Genomic DNA, 16503 nt, shown 5'->3' on the forward strand with positions numbered 1-16503 from the left:
TGTGTGCTAGTTTTGCTTTGTTCTGCAATCGTCTTCAAATTTTAAACAAACAATCTTTTCTGTTATGAAACACAGTCCTTGCCATGTAAATACATGCACTGTTATTCTAATCCAGGCTGTGGAGGCGAGGCAGAACACCTCCACTACCGATATTGCAACTGAAGAGCTGGAGTGGGCTCCGGAATCATAGTGACCATCTCCCAGTCCTCAGGAACAGAGGGAAAAGAACAAGAGGATCTGAATGGTGTAGCTCCTTCATCACCCCTGTGTTAAATGATGCCTTCATTAAAAGACAATACAATCATTTGTTCTTTTAAAAAAAAAAAAAAAGAACACCATGGAAATAGAGCAGTAAAAATAAACAGAGGTGGCCTTGTTTTATCCACACAGTGTTGGTCACTTCAAACTGTCACTGTTAATTTAATCACAGCAAACAGCTATGTTCCTTTTAGATACAATAGATCTTCTGATCTCACAGTAATACATAATGCTCTGTAGATCTTCCTAGTTTATTGGAACCTCTCCCACAGACAACTTTATTTACCATAGGTGGTGAGGGAGGCCCGTTCTGCCCCTCCGCGGGTCCTGCACCCTTTTTGGATACGCTGGTGGTATGGCTGGGTGGGAGCAGGGGGGGGCCCGGTCCTGCCCTCTACCCTGGGAGGAGTAGCCTCAAACTGCTTAGTCTGTGAGAGCTACTACCTTCCCTGGGTCACCTGTCCTTGGCCCCACTGCTCGTGGTCTGCTTCCTGGAACCAGGGCGAGGGTTTTTCCTCTCCCCCCTTGCCGTGGGTCTCTCTGTCACTGTGATCCTCCCGTTTGGGTGAGGTCACCCCATCTCAACTCCGTTACTCAGTTGTCTGAGAAACCGGGTCCTCCTTCAGGCCTCTGTGCCTATGACCATTGGCCCTGCCCAGATGGGCTTCTCCTTAACTCCTGTACCTTGTGTTATGGTAGCAACAGCAATCGTTCCAAGTTCTGAAGCAGCTCAGCTCAGCTCCGCTCCGCTCCGCTCCGCTCCTCTCCTCTCAACTCCCTTTCAGCTGCCCCTATCTGCCTGACAAGGAGGCTTTTAACCGCTGGGGACAAGCCCCTTAATTGGCTTCAGCTGGCCTAATTGCCCTGGAGTAACCCCAGCTGAATCACCCAGGGAACAAGGATTTGTTGATCCTGGGGCTAATATATATACCCTCCAACACTTTTCTATCGCCATCAGTTCTGGCCCTGTCACACATCCTCCCCCCTGCTCAATCCCACCAGGTTGGGCAACTTGGGACATCATGCAGTGAACTCGGGACAGGCCATCCGCATTTCCATAATGACTTCCAGTCCTGTGTCATATTGTGAATCAGAAGTGCTGGAGGGACAAGAACCACCTGGTCACCTGTGCATTTTTCTCCCTGTTCCATTGCATCCACTGGATCACTGCCTGCATCAGGTGCTGCTACTCCGTTACTCAGTTGTATTGAGTGGCCAGGTCCTCCTTCAGGCCTCTGTGTCTATGACTGTTGGCCCTGCCCAGCTGGGCTTCTCCTGAACTCCTATACCTTGCATTATGATAGCAAGAGCAATCGCTCCAAGTTCTGTAGCAGCTCTGCTCCGCTCCACTCCACTTCTCAACACCCTTTCAGCTGCCCCTTTCTGCCTGACAGGGAGGCTTTTAACTGCTGGGGGCAAGCCCCTTAATTGGCTTCAGCTGGCCTAATTGCCCTGGAGTAACCCCAGCTGAATCACCCTGGGAACAAGGATTTGTTGATCCTGGGGCTAATATATATATACCCTCCAACACTCTCCTATAGCCATCAGGTCTGGCCCTGTTACACATATTATGAATAAAATTAATTCATTAGCAAGTCTCTGCATTTCAAAAGCTTCATTTGACCATATCAGTCCTTGTTTGCAGCCCAAATAGTACTTTTTACCCGAGAGATGGATTGATCTGAATGTGTGTTGATTATGGATCTTGTCTTTGGTTCATATTGATAACTTAATTGACATCACAACACTAAGACATGTTCAATCACCAAACAGCAGTCTAGATGTTAATCAGTTCCAAACTGGTAAAGATGTTCACAAAATAATGTGAACGTAACCAGCCAAAGGTCAGATAATGCAATGCAGTTCTTACAAGTAATGAAAAATTCCAGCAATTCTTGGAGATGTAGATACTTCATTTCTTAAAAGCACATAGATTTGAGTACAGTAGATAAATCTGATGCTGCCTTTGAAGAGATTTAAGTCATTTTTGTCAAACTGGAGTATACACTAATTAGCTAGCACCCTGGCCCAAAAGGTCAGTGCCACGCCAGCCTAGTTCATACCCTTGCCTCAGGCACAATTTATTCATTATGTAGAAACTTAGGCAAAATAAAGTAGTTCCTCTGCTTAATATGGGCTACCATTCCTAGAGGCTTTTCCACACCCTTTCTCCACCTCTCCAGGTCCTTGCTCTAGCCCAAGGTCCCTGCAGTTCTCACTCTCCCGGTCAGCAGCATTATAGCTGTAGCAGGGTTCTCTTCCCTACTTTATGGTCTACTACCGGAGCCTATGTGGTCCTTGAAGCTCTTCAGCTCAACTAAACTCTTGCTGGTCCTAACCCCACAGCCTCAGCTGGGAGGCAGTGAATTGGTCACAGCTGGAGCTGGGCTAGTTTCCCCTGTGACTTGGAGGCATGTTGATAAAATGGATAAAGAAATCTGCCATTCACTGGAATGTTACCATGGACAGATACTTCTCAAAGCTTTTTTAGATGTCTTAAACTGAGCAAATGAAAAATGGTAATGAACTGTTATATTTGTGTCAAGGAGGATTAAATCAGCAGAAAACACTGCTCCGTGTGAAAAAGAATTTCTGTTATACATGCATTATAGATTTCACATCCGTATTTTTAAGAGAGTTTACTGTGCAGAATGATCATGCATTATTTAAAATACTTTCCTAAACAAATTTAGTAGATGCAAACCAAATTCATAATCCTTATTCCAAGGCAAAAAACTACGTTAATATGGAGCTAAGGTTGGAAATATTATCAGTAATTCAAGAGTAAAAACATTACGGTATAGATGTAATTAGCCCAAAACCAAGCAACACAAACCCAGGAAATTCAGTTCAAATTACACTTAAAATAAATCATGTTAAGTTATGGAAATGCACATTTAAGGCACCCAAACAATCTTAGCTGCACCCTGTATAAATAAATTAAGGCATTTTAGTGTTTCTGGTTCCACATTAAATTAAATTTATTTTAATGACAACGTTTTCCTACATTTTTCTCTTCATGGTGTACCTACAAGACAGATTTAAAATTGCATAGATGCCTTGTGTATTTCATACATCAAATTTTTTTAAGTGTAACTTTAACTTTCAACTTCCTGAATTTATAATGCTTGGGTTTGGGATAATTATAACATTTGTAATATTTTTATCCTTAAATTACGTATATGAAATCCTGACAATTTGATATTAATGCAGTTTTTCATTTAGAAACATCCTTGGTTTTCAAAAACTATTGAAAATGTCATACATAGACGTTAAACAAAAAACCCAAAACAAATGTTACTATGAAATGTTTCTAATAATTTCAGGTATTTAATATCAACCTTAATATATATATATTTATTTAACTTTAAAGGGCAGATTCACCAGTACACCAGAGCAACACAAAGCAATCTCAGTGTACTGGTGAATATGGTCCTTAATTTGCATTAATGTATTGGTTTAGAGGATGGTATTAGAGAGAGCATTGCTACGTGAAGGGAATCCATTCCTTGGGTCCCAATGACTCTGGCCTCAAAGGGCTTTCTGTGCACTCGTCTGTTTTCCCAAACAGTAGGGCTGCCTTGGTGCACAGAGAAGCTGAGGCAGCAGCGCTGTAGTGAACCTTTGAGCACTGATGCATATGCTAGCAAGCTGCCATGGAATCTTTACTTAGCCGAAGTGTCAGTACTCTTCAATCTACCAATCAGAACTCTTAGCACTTCTCCAGTGTCCCTCATTCCACTAGCTCATTACAATAAATAAAGCTATTGCATGTAAATTAGTTGTAGAAGAAGAGTAGAGATTGGTGGAATTACCTCTGATGTTATAATGGCCCTGCTTAAGAGCTACCTGAGTTGTTGAACTGATCCGTTTTAGCCTATTTGCTCTTAACCATTAGTTATCATTACGATCTTAATTACGATCTATTTTCAAATATAGCATATGCACCAGATTTTGATGAAATATGGAAAGTCTGAATCTGTGTTATTCTATTATTAAGATAATTCAGGACAAAAAAGACTGACAGGCTAAATTTCTCAAAGGAATCATTTTAAAACTAATTGAAACTCAAAGTAATGGATTTATTTGCAAGTTCTCAGAATATTCACTCTGTACTCAGAGTAAATGCTGTAAGTTTGGAGAATATACACAATATTTTAGATGCATAACAGTTTAAATTTCTGCAAAATGGAACTCAGCCTTATCTATGGAGTTATGATTGGTTCCTCTATAATAAAGGTATGCAGTATTCTAAGCAATATGAAGAATGATGGAAATGATATCATGTCCAAAATAAGACATCCAAAGATAACACTAGATTGATGTATTGTCTTTTGATTCATATTAACAACACAAGAGTGCCAAATTGCTCTGGGCACCTTAACACTCTTGTTGAAAAATAGACAACACAAACAGACTCTCAAGACCAACAGCTCATGCAAACCTTAAAGGTGGAACTGAGATGCTGTATAAAACTGAATACTAACTGTTTTGGATGGCAAATCTTTGCTGATGGCAAATCTCCTATTGACTTCAGTGGTACAGGATAAGACCTTACAGTCCTGATGTTGCAAAGCACATGTGGACGCCTTCTGAAATTAGTGGGACTCCACACAGGCCTGGATCATTTTTGGAGGATTATGGCTCAAAAGAATAAAGGCATGAGACTAATATTGTAAATTAATACATTTTAAAAGTAAACCAAGTCCTGAATGTAGGATACTGTGTTTTGACTGCAAAAGTTGGTGCCAGCCTTAACTTCAAAAATGCTTACATACTCTAGTGATGAGCATATTATAAATGTCTAAGACAAAGATCTATGAATAAAGCTGTGCTCACTATAGGTGACAATGATGACATCAACTCTTGCATTTGAAACACAGAACCCTGCACTCAATCCAAGGTGGAAAAATAAAAGGATGAATTATTTTCAATTTATTATACTTTATTATAAAAAGTATATATTTTTTAAAAATTTTAATTGTAACCACATTCTCTCAGGGCTAAATCTTACTTGTCTGTCTCAAGTGAGTGGTCCCAATGACTAGTCATGCAGGTAGGGAAAGGTAAGGAGGACTTGGTGCTTAATGAATCCAGATTTTATACATATTTAAAAAGTATTTCAGTTCACCTTGATTCCAGCAGAGCTCAACAAGAGAGTGTTGTGACTAATTGTTTAATAATTTCATCAGTTCAGTGACTGATTGAGTTTTCATTTTATTTAGCTTCACTTTGTAAGTAGATGCTTTGCTATTTGAATGAATACATATCATATGCTCAGTCTTACTTTGCATCAGATCATTTAAATACCTAAATATATACATATATACACACTATCTATATATTTATTTTAAGACTTTTTAGGTAGGTTACAAACATACATATCTATGAATGTACATATGAAATATTTCCAGTTTTGGCCACCACAATTTAAAAAAGATGTGGACAAATTTGAGAGTCCAGAGGAGAGAAAGTTGAGAAACCCTGACCTCTGAAGGAAGGTTAAAAAAAACCTTGGTGTATTTAGTCTTAAGAAAAGAAGACTGAGAGGGGGCCCTGATAACAGACTTCAAATATGTTAAGGGCTGTTATAAAGAGAGGGTTGATCAATTGCTCTCCACATCCACTGAAGAAAATAGTAATGGGCTTAATTTGCAGCAAGAGAGACTAGGTTAGATATTAGAAAAAGCTTCCTAACTATAAGGATAGTTAAGTACTGGAATAGACTCCAAGGGAAGCTGTGGAATCCCCATCATTGGAGGTTTTTAAGAACAGATTAGACAAATGCTTGTCATGGACAGTTTAGGTTTACTTGGTCCTGCCTCAGTGTAGAGGAGGATGGACTAGGTGACCTCTCAACATCCTTTCCAGCCCTACATTTCTATGATACAGCAATATACATGGGTTAATATGTAACTACAATATTACCAGTATCTGAATAAAGTTCTTTCATAGAATGAAATAATATAATACGTAGGAAAAAAACTAGCTTTGATATGCCAATGACGTCAACAATCAAATTAGAGGCAAAAAGTGATGGGATGCTCCCCTTCTTACCTCCTTTGACTTTTTCCAGTTAGCCAATAGCAAGATGTGGTTATGTGGCATAATTACCGACAATTTTGACCACCATGTGTTTGAAATTCAGGTTATTGTCTCATCAGAAAAGGGATTCCCCCCTTTTATTTTGTGGTATAGGCTCTCTTCTTTTCTAGTTGGTATTCCCAAGCAAAATACTTTATTTATTTAGAGTTAGATCACATAATAACACATCTGCAAACTACAGCATTGCCATAAAAAAGCCTAGTCATTTAAAAAAATAAATTAAAATCCATCAACCACAATACTGATATGTGAAAATTCATCTCACACATTCTAGTAGCAGTCTTAACTGACACACAAGACATATTTATCTTTTCAACATAATCATCACAATATAAAGATAACTTCTAAATCTATTTGTATATGCTTAGAGTTAGTATATCTTGTGAGTCACAGTTAAGACTGATACTAAAATGCATAAGATGAATTTTCTCTCTCTCTCATACAATAAGTTGGCTATGTAAAAATATTTTGGGGCAGCTGGTCCTCAGCTGGTCTAAACTGTTATAGCTCTATTGACTTCAATGGTGCTATGACAATTTACACCAGCCAGAGAAGAATCATATAACTAGTGATAAATATCTTAAAGAATTAACAGAGGTCTGTAAAAGAGGAGAACCTTTTCCTTTGCCCTTTAAGAGAAGATTCCTCCTGCATGGTGAACCTGAACTGCATGGAAGTAGAGATCCGCTGGGATGAAAAATGCTGTTATAAATGTAAAATATTATTCTTCCTGAGCACTGACCCCAGTGTTAACCTGACTAAGAGCAGCAAGAAAGTAAGAGTTGGAGGTGCACAGACTTGCAGTGATGTGAAAATGTGTTTTTTTTAATTTTTCACATAATTTCATATTTACCACTAACCCTGCTTTTTTACCCCTATTAGGCATCAAATGGTAAAAACAAATTTAAGCTTAAAACTTAGATGATATTTTCAAAAACACTCAGTGTTAGCCTAACTCTCATTGACTTCCAGAGTTAGACCAGCAATAAGGACTTTTGAAAATCCTACTCTTAGAAGCCTTGGATGGAATATAGAAAATGACAGATTACCTCATATAAGAAAAATTCAAATTATATACACTGATTTATTTATTATGAAACACCAGCACTCATGTCTTCAGTGTGGAGTAGCTGAATTCAGTCTGAAAGGGAATGCTGTTTTATTATTGCCAGATCTTGATATCTCCAGACCAGTCACATGTTGCAAGAAGTGACGGAAGGACTGGGTGAAAAGTTGCACTCATACAGGCCTGGTTATGCGCAGAAAAAGTGTGAATGATTCTAGCAGTGTGATAGTTATAGAAAAATATTTTGCCCTCTGAACTTCCTGTCACTAGAAGTGTTCCATCTGGAGAAAATTCACAGCCCACTGCAAATCCTTCCACCTGTAAAGAGTCAAGAATAAGTGTAAATCAAGATGGTAATTAGGAAAATTTAATATAACCTCCTGAAAATACATCAATGTATTAAAAAGTCTCTTACACAATATGCTCTAACTATTTACCCAGGCGTTTATTAAGACAGGCTTACTAAGACTTCAAATTGTTAGCACTGTTCAATCAATAATTAGTAAAACTATTAACAATTCACGTCTTCAATTATTTTAAACTCCACTGTCTTCAAAATGTGTATCATTCTAAATTAACTACATTACAGGAAACCAGAAAGGAAAAGAAGCAAATCAATGTTTAGCATTGTTTATAAATCAACAGTATCAGTAGACATGTTACGAGAACAGAAATTATCTTATTTATAGTCTTGAATACTTTAAGCTTCCAGTGAAGAATAATACCTTATGCCCTTCATATCTTTTCTTTTTGTTGATTCTGTATGGTCGTTGGGTAGAAAACAACGCCATGTAGTTTCCATTTGTTTGAGCAACAAATGCAGATTCTCTAGGGTGCAGAGTCAGACTTGGACAGGTATAACGCTCCTAAAAAATAGTTGAGAGGATTGACAGTCCTGAAATACAGTCTTGTTCAAATTAACCAGGCAGTCTTTTGTAGATGTGACACATCTGAATGATTAGAAGATGGAAAAGAGCCAAAAGGAAGCAAGGACTAAGTGTCCTGTAAAACTGAATTAACAATTCAGCATGTAAAGGAATTACTTGCTTGGATTGCTACATATTGCAAGGAATACTATACCTGTGTTTGCTAAAGTAACTTTTTTGCCAGCACAATTTGGCTCTGCTATTGTCCTTTGCTATGTGTTTACATGCATATACCATGCTATTGCTCAAACATTTTTGATAAAGTCCTTCACTTGTGATCACCCCAAATACATCACTTCTGCTGTCCTTGGAAAGGTACTGAAGAGGGAAACATGATAATATAGCAAATACTTTGGTACGCAGTTGGCAGGACACACTGACATTTTTAACCATGTACCTGTCTAAACCTAGCTCAAGTGTCAGTGAATAGGCAGTGAAACAAATACTTTTCTAAGGAGGGCACTCATAATTCTCTAGGTTACTTCACACTTATAGTTACAGAGAATAAGTAAGAGTTGCTAAAATATAAAAACAGCTCTTGCCTTTTAGTAAGTAGCATTTTACACATCACAGTAACATTATAATGACTTGTTTCAAATCATACAGAGGTACTGTTATTAATAAGCTGCATTCATCCCTACTTGCAACAAAATTGATCAATAACTCACAGCAGTTTAGGAAAAATCAAAAGCTTTTTACTCTGCTCAATGTAATATACTAAATCTGAATTCAAATAATAATAAGAATTAATCCTACATGAAAAATCTGATTGGAGATTTTTGCAGCACTGTGGAAATCCCATGCAATGATCGTACGGTCAGCTGAGTCCCGGCTTACTGCATCCGTGCTTGTAAGAAATTCTTTTCCTTCAGGAAGAAAAAGGACATCCAAGGTCTGTTGTACCGCTGCTTTGTAGACTTTTATCACCTATGACACAAGAACACCCATTATGCTGGGATAAATTATATTTCACACTGTAAATGAGAGCATTTAAAGTGGTGACTAGTGTATTATAACAAACTCATGTATTTCATTACATCCATAAAGCATATTTTTAAATATAGATAAAGGATAACAGAGTAGCCCACTAGTATTTTTAAATGGAGCAGTGTTATATCTGTTTTATCAATGAAGCATTGTTATGTCATACAATATTTCTTCAATAACACACAATCAGAAATTAAACACTATAGAAAAGGAAGTATTTCACTATTTTCTTATAAACTTCTAAGAAACATCTTAAGAAATTAGTCTCTTTTCATGGCAACAAGTATTGTTAGCATCACTTTATTTTATAAACTTAGTGTTAAATTCCATACCATTAGCTCTTGCAGCAAAGAGTACTCAGGTGCTGTAGTTGTGGAATCCAACACACGTCGAGGGCCAAGAGCCCCTCTAAGCTGGCCCCACCACACCCTCTTCCTAAGGGCAGCATCTGTGACCCCCACCCCCCCATCAACTAATAGAGTTCACAGTCGGCATCGAAGGAAGCACTGCCTTCCAAGGGACAAGTTGAACTGCTCCCCAAATAAGTGATCACTGTGGAGACTGATGACTCCTATGGAGATAGAGGCTGACAGCTGTCAGTTAAGAGGAGGATACAACTCATTGGGGTAAAAATACTCCTCAGTCCCCTCTTTCCACCCTTTCCCTTTTGATTCCTTGGACCCAACAGCTGTGAGGGTCAATCAGTCCAGTGCAGAGCCAGCATACATGGAAGTAAACTGCTCCCATAACTTATAGTGCCTCTTGCCATAGGTCCAGGGCTAAAACTATTCTCAAACTATTGAGTTTCTAAATTCTAATTCTAAAACTATTGAGAATTATTCTCAATCCATTGGTGGAACATATTGGTGTCTACCTCACACCACTAATACTTTATATATAGCTAAACTGTTTTAATTGTGTTAAATGTGCCCAGAGGTGGCTGCTGCTGCTATAAAAGAGTTTAATGAGTTTCTACACAAGAAAACACATCTCATGAATTGTATTATCAGACTACTATTTTGTACTGAAAACCACAGAAAAAATTGAAAAATCCAGTACAATGTTACTATTTCCAGAGTTCCTGGATATGGTATATGAGAGACCTAATTTGGGTGAAAATGGATTTGAGGAACAAAGGGATATGTTTTTAATTGCTCTTGGGAATTTTATTTGCAACTCTGAAGGCACATAAGCCTCTAACCTCCATTAGTTTCATGCTACTGTTCCTTCCTTAAAGGTATGTGGTAGACTCTAGACAAATAGTCCCATTGCTTTGAGTAAGACTTTCACGCAAAGGTCCTCAATCCAATAGCACAGCAGCATGAAGACTATTTGCTTCACAGCAATAAAGGAAATACCTGTATTTTTCAGAACTGCAACAACTAGACTAAAATGTGAAGTATTTCTTAAAAAAATAATTACAACACTGATTATCTTCTGTGAGGAAAGAAATATATCAGGAGCCATGCTATGCATCTGTGGGATATGGAATTGATTTTCCAATTACAGTAAGATTGTTTTTCCTCACTTCCAAGATAAAATCTATATCAGAGACGCCTGACAGTAAGTTATTGCATAATTTTGTTATTCTTAGAATTTGTCAGCTTTGCTTGGCTACCTGGAAACCATATCTGACAGCAGTGACAATCAGTAGAATAGTCTGCCTAGGAGTTAGTTAAGGCAAATTCATCAGAAGTGCTCCAGCAGAAATGAGAAGCACTGTAAAGGTATCTAAAATCCTGTCTTCAGCTGCTGAAACATGCAGGGAAGGTCTGGAGAGTCAGAAACCTACAAAAGAGTTGCATTACAATGTTCTAATCCTATATGCCACCTCTCTTGCTTTTTCATACCATTACAATGCACAGGTGTGAAAAGCACTTGCCTTTTTAGATTGTGAAAAAGTAAATATGTTCCCTTCAAACTTAAATTCCTAGGAATCTTGTACAATAGGCAAAGCAATTAGATTTTTTTAAAGCCTAAAGTGATATTTGTATATTAATAGTCTTTGCTTTATATTTCTGTGAAAACTATGCATAGATAGTTCTGTACATTGTTACAAAAGAAGGTAAACTGTTAGGAGTAAAAAAAAAAAAAAAAAAAAAATATTTTTCAGAATTCCTAAATACTGTAACTGTCTTTTTGAATGGCGAATTATAAAATATAAGGAATCTTTCATTGCAGCAAAACTGGGAATGATTTAAACTAATGGAAAAACATGTAATAAAGAATCAGGAGGTTACTAATGCAAAAGGGGCGCTCTAACATCCAGATAACACAGGAAATGGAAGAGACAGTTTCCTAGCAACAGGAATCTTTCAAGAGGAGTCGAATTCTAACCATGACAATAGGAAAGATTACAGAATGGAGAAGCACAGAACAGAGAGATGGAAGAAGGGGGCTGAAAGGAGGGACAAAGGCTAATCAATGTAGAAGAGGACCATGAATGAAAATCCTGAATAACGATAAAAAAAAGTGACATAAGTTTTAACTTAAACAATTATTTGGGTCATAATAACACGTTTGTTTGAAGCCTTTGTGTAACGTACATATATACATATTTGTACAGAACTTAAGTATGGCATACTCCAACAATGCTGCATGGAATTTTCTTTACATACATTTTGGGACTCATATGGTAAGATACCGTCCCTTAAATAATGAGAAAGGACAAAAAGTGGGGAAATAATTAAAATGGACATACAGTATTTATTTACTCCCCTAAATAAATTGCCATTATTAGTCAGTTTTTACATGTTCACTGGTCAATATAAAAAATAGATACAACTATGTGTATTACTTAATGAAAAATGCTGTGTGATTTCTCCTGTTTTCCAGCCCTTCAAACTGGATTTGTGAAATCAAAATCTCTTGCTACAGAGCTAATTCTTTCTCCAGCACTGTAATCTTTGGTATCTGTCTCAGAAAGAAAGACAAAAGCAACATGGCAACAGCTCTATCACTTTATTCTTAAGTAGACACACATTTTCCAAGTAACTCCTTTATCTTTTAACTTCTATTCTATATAAAATATACAAAAGCATTACACTGTGTGTCCACAATGATTGATCTATATATAACATGCCTAATGGAAAGCTACAGAAGTATAAAGATGAAAAATTAAGGCACCTAACAATACATACCCCCTCTCTTCCACCCAGAGATACACACCTCACCACTAAAACAACCATCATAAACCATGTACCACAAGCTTAACTGTGCACTGCAAAAATTGTCTGTGTTCCTGCTCTCTTTCCCCACACCCACCAACTCTATCACTACAAACAGACCTGACTTTTCCCTCTTATCCTCTCTGCACTGTACTAGGAAAATCACTCACTTATCTTTGGGGACACATGCCATGGGCTAGCAAAATCCATTCCTCATAAACTCTATCCCATTCCTGTAACCTCTCCCAACATGCCCCTACATCAGAGGCAAGGGCTAGTTGGCATAAGAGCAGGCTACACTGCTTTAAATCAGCTGGGAGCTTTACTATGGCAAGGGAATTCTCAGTTGGGCAGTCAGGACCAGATTCTAGTAGCCAGAAAAGAGAGAGGCAATCTGATTTTAAATCTCACTGAGCAACAAGTTAGTCCCTCACATCAAAATGATTTGGCTTACTGGTCTCTGAACAGCAATTCAATTCCAAACACTACCATTTTACTCAGGAAATAATAGTGAAACTAAAATTTGATGATTCTATAAAAACAACCCCAAGAATTCCCAGGAATGGGTTGCTAATGCAGGACCAAACTTAAAAAGGGAAAAGTGTGAAGCAGTTCTGACTGTTGATCTAGCATGCCAGTTCACTACTTCACTGCCAAACTTGTACCATCATCACTGTGTTCAACCGGCAATACTGAGAAGTTTTCTTTCACCAAATAAGAATATAAAACAAGATTTTAATCTCAGGTACTCCAGGGTAAAACTGGAGTAATTTAACTTAAATCTAAGGCCCTGTATCTTAATTACTCATTGAGTTTTGTACATAATGAAAACACATATGAAGCTGTTTTCAAAAATTCAGATGTGCACTCAAGCCTGCTTACATTTCTACCTTTTAAATTCCTTTACAGTAGTTCAGGGCACAATACCATTTCTGAGCTACTGCATTCTGAAAGTCTTGGAAAACAGACTTATTGTCAAATTGTTCATTGTGTATTAATATGTATTAGTTGAGTATTGTGTAAGGCAAGGTTGCATATTGTATAGTGAGTTTGCTAGCAGGCGATTCCAGCTGCCAATGCTTCTGCAACGAGTGTGATACCACATATCTTAAAGGAAGTGTCACTAGAGAAAGCTGCTGTGTGATCAGGATGGAAGCTGGTGATAGAGCATGCTCAGTGAGTTTTCAATATATATAAGGACAGCAGCAAATACAATGGTGTTGGAATAAAATGCTAAGAGTCTTAATTATGGGGATTGCATGCTCCAGTATTAAGTCACGAGTCCCAAGTTTGATATTTAGTCTGGATGGTTTAATTATTTAAGACAAGAGAAGCCACCAGTGCTGTAGTGGCAGCTTTTTCACTCCCTAAGGGGAAAGTCAAGAGATTGACAAACATGACATGGGACCTCAAGGGTAAATAAAAGGACTAGAGTTTTAGATAGCTGACAGAGAAAGGGCATTACCCTCTTCAACCAGATTAAAAAAATATCAAGCCAAAAAGTGAAACTATGTAATATAGAATATGGTAATATATAAAATATGCAAGTAATTTTTATAATTAGACTACAAAGACAAAAAACTTAACAAAATGCTGCTTTTTTACTTTAAGAAGTCTTGTTCAATCACTAGACTAAGCAACTGACAACCAGTGAAATAATATTTTGGTTTGTAATTGGGATCAAGGTATATACATACATTGCAATTATTTACTTTTCAATATCCTTGCTATGATGTGCACTCATAATTAAACTTGTTTTGTTCTAATTTAGACCATTAATTCATTATATGCTTAAGGACACCTGTTTAGGCAAAATGTCAGTTAGCTTACCCTGCTATTTTTCATTTGTTAATAAAGGCTTTTGCTGCTCTTCCATTTGCAGGTTCATTATACATAAGCCTTTGAAAATGTACACTCCACTAGCTCAGTCTAACATTTCTGGACAAAAAAAGACTTTCTTTCAAAGGCAGTCAAAATGGCTTCTGATGTCAACAAAATCCAGCATGATGATGAAACTCCTTTACTAAGGCAGAGTTCAGGGCTGCAGGCATTCTTCAGGAAGAGTAATTTAAGCAAATGAAAGCAATTTTAAATAGATTCTAATGATCTTGGTGATATGAATAGCATTTAATAAGGCTGAATTTAAGATACTTATTTTTGTACTGATGGTCCATAGAATTTCTTTGCATGAAGTATATGCAATGCATAACATACAGTGATACTTGATATTTTAAGAAGCCCAAGCCTCAAGTAAAGTGAACTGCACACCCTGGCCCCAGAATGGCCACCCCACAGCCTATGTGCATTTCACATTCATAAAGTCCAATTACTCAGACTTTAGGCAAGCAATGAGGAAGAAGGATGTTTCTCTGGTTAAGTCATTGCTCTGGAACTTAGGAGAGATCTGGGTTCACATTCTAGCACGACCACAACCTCTTTGTGTAGCCTTGGGCGAATCACTTAATTTCTCTGTTCCTCAATTCCCTACTTGTAAAAAGGGAAATTATTTTTTCCAACTCTTTGTCTTGCCAATTTAGACTGTAAGCTCTTTGGGGCAATAACTGTCTTTTACTAAATGTATGAATAGTGCCTAGCACAATGCAGCCCTTATCTCAGCTATGGCTTCTAGATGCTACACTAATACAAATAAACTGCATTTCACTTTAAGAGAAAGTTAATTTGCACAGTATATGAGAGTTTTCTCCAAAACAACATAAATAATTTGTGTCAAATGATTAAGTACAAATGAAATGCTACCTTAGCACATTTTAAATGATATATTCTCATAATGTGAAAAGTTTCATTTCAATCATGCTTTATCAACATTACATTTTCCTATGTTTTGTTGTGGCTGCAAAATCCTATTTCCCTTACTAACCTTTCATGTACATTTAAGACATTTAAGAATGGAGCAGTTTATAACAGCAAATGAACAAATGACAAACCCATTTATGTTTCTCTTAATCTAATGAATTTTAATGGTAATTTTAATGATTGAAACAGATGGTAATGTCATGGAAAGAAAGGTCAGAAACTCTATAGCTTTATCTCCCATAAAAATATGTTCCTTTGGGTTAGAATACTGCACCATAAGCCCAGGATGGGCTTTCCTGTATGCCACTGAAGATATATTATTTTGGCTTTTCTGTTCTGATTAGGCACTCTTTGCTGCTGTTCTCAATTTTCTTCTGTTTTGAGAGACAAAGTCTTGACTACTGAGGCATGTTAAGCATACTTTTAAAAATGTGCACATGTTGATAAAATGTTGAATGCTTAATCTGACATTTACAGAAAAATGTTTGTAGGTTACAGAGACAAAGAAAAAATGGAGACAATTTACTTTTTTTTTTTAAATAAGTAAACTTAGTTGTCTGAGATTCGATGAGGATCCTGAAATGGCAAGTTTTAATTATTTACTTTGAAAAGGAAAATGAAACTGATGGAGAAAGAATATTTTTATTTCCCTATTTGATGCATTACAGAATGCTGTAATGGGAGGACCCATAAAGCAACATTTCATTCTGCACTTATACAAGTTGCATCTTAAGGCGTTAATAACTAAGGGCTTGTCTACACAAGGAGTTATTCAGGAACAGCTATCGAATAATTCCAAGTGTAGACAAGCCCTAAGATTCTGATCCTACAAGCTATTCCACCATATGTTCCCTCCCTATTCCTAGTAAATAGTTCAGTGCTGTGCATGCACCTTTTGTACCCAATACAAAACGTATTTTCACATGCAGAGAGGATCACTGTGTATATTAAGACACTTATACATAAATACTATTATGCATGAGCAAATGCCCCTGCTCCACCTTCCTTTGAAGATCTTATCCACAGAATCAATACAGATTTCTGTCATTGAAAGAGGAATAATCTTTGTTTTTCTCAAAATATCACAATTATAAACAACAAACATTACATTTTTCTACCCAATCTGATCTGAATAGGATTATATTCTTGCTGTTTCTACAGAAACCACAAGAGTACAAAA

The 16503-nt window shown here is 37.1% G+C and overlaps 1 protein-coding gene across 2 annotated transcripts in view; it reads right to left on the reverse strand.

Annotated features, from left to right (window-relative positions):
- Positions 1 to 4359: 4359 nt before the first annotated feature.
- Positions 4360 to 16503, reverse strand: part of WDR25 (WD repeat domain 25) — a 119180-nt gene continuing 107036 nt past the window's right edge. For both annotated transcript variants that reach the window (XM_067555169.1, XM_067555171.1), the window contains exons 5-7: positions 9112 to 9282; positions 8155 to 8295; positions 4360 to 7747 (exon numbers count right to left, since the gene is read on the reverse strand). In XM_067555169.1, the coding sequence (XP_067411270.1) occupies positions 7526 to 7747; positions 8155 to 8295; positions 9112 to 9282 (534 nt within the window). In that variant the 3' untranslated portion in view covers positions 4360 to 7525. The remainder of the gene's footprint in view (positions 7748 to 8154; positions 8296 to 9111; positions 9283 to 16503) is intronic.

Source organism: Emydura macquarii, unplaced genomic scaffold (genome assembly GCF_026122565.2).
Source record: "Emydura macquarii macquarii isolate MOO-44397 ecotype Brisbane River unplaced genomic scaffold, CSIRO-AGI_Emac_v2 contig_1551, whole genome shotgun sequence".
Lineage (NCBI taxonomy): Eukaryota > Metazoa > Chordata > Testudines > Chelidae > Emydura > Emydura macquarii.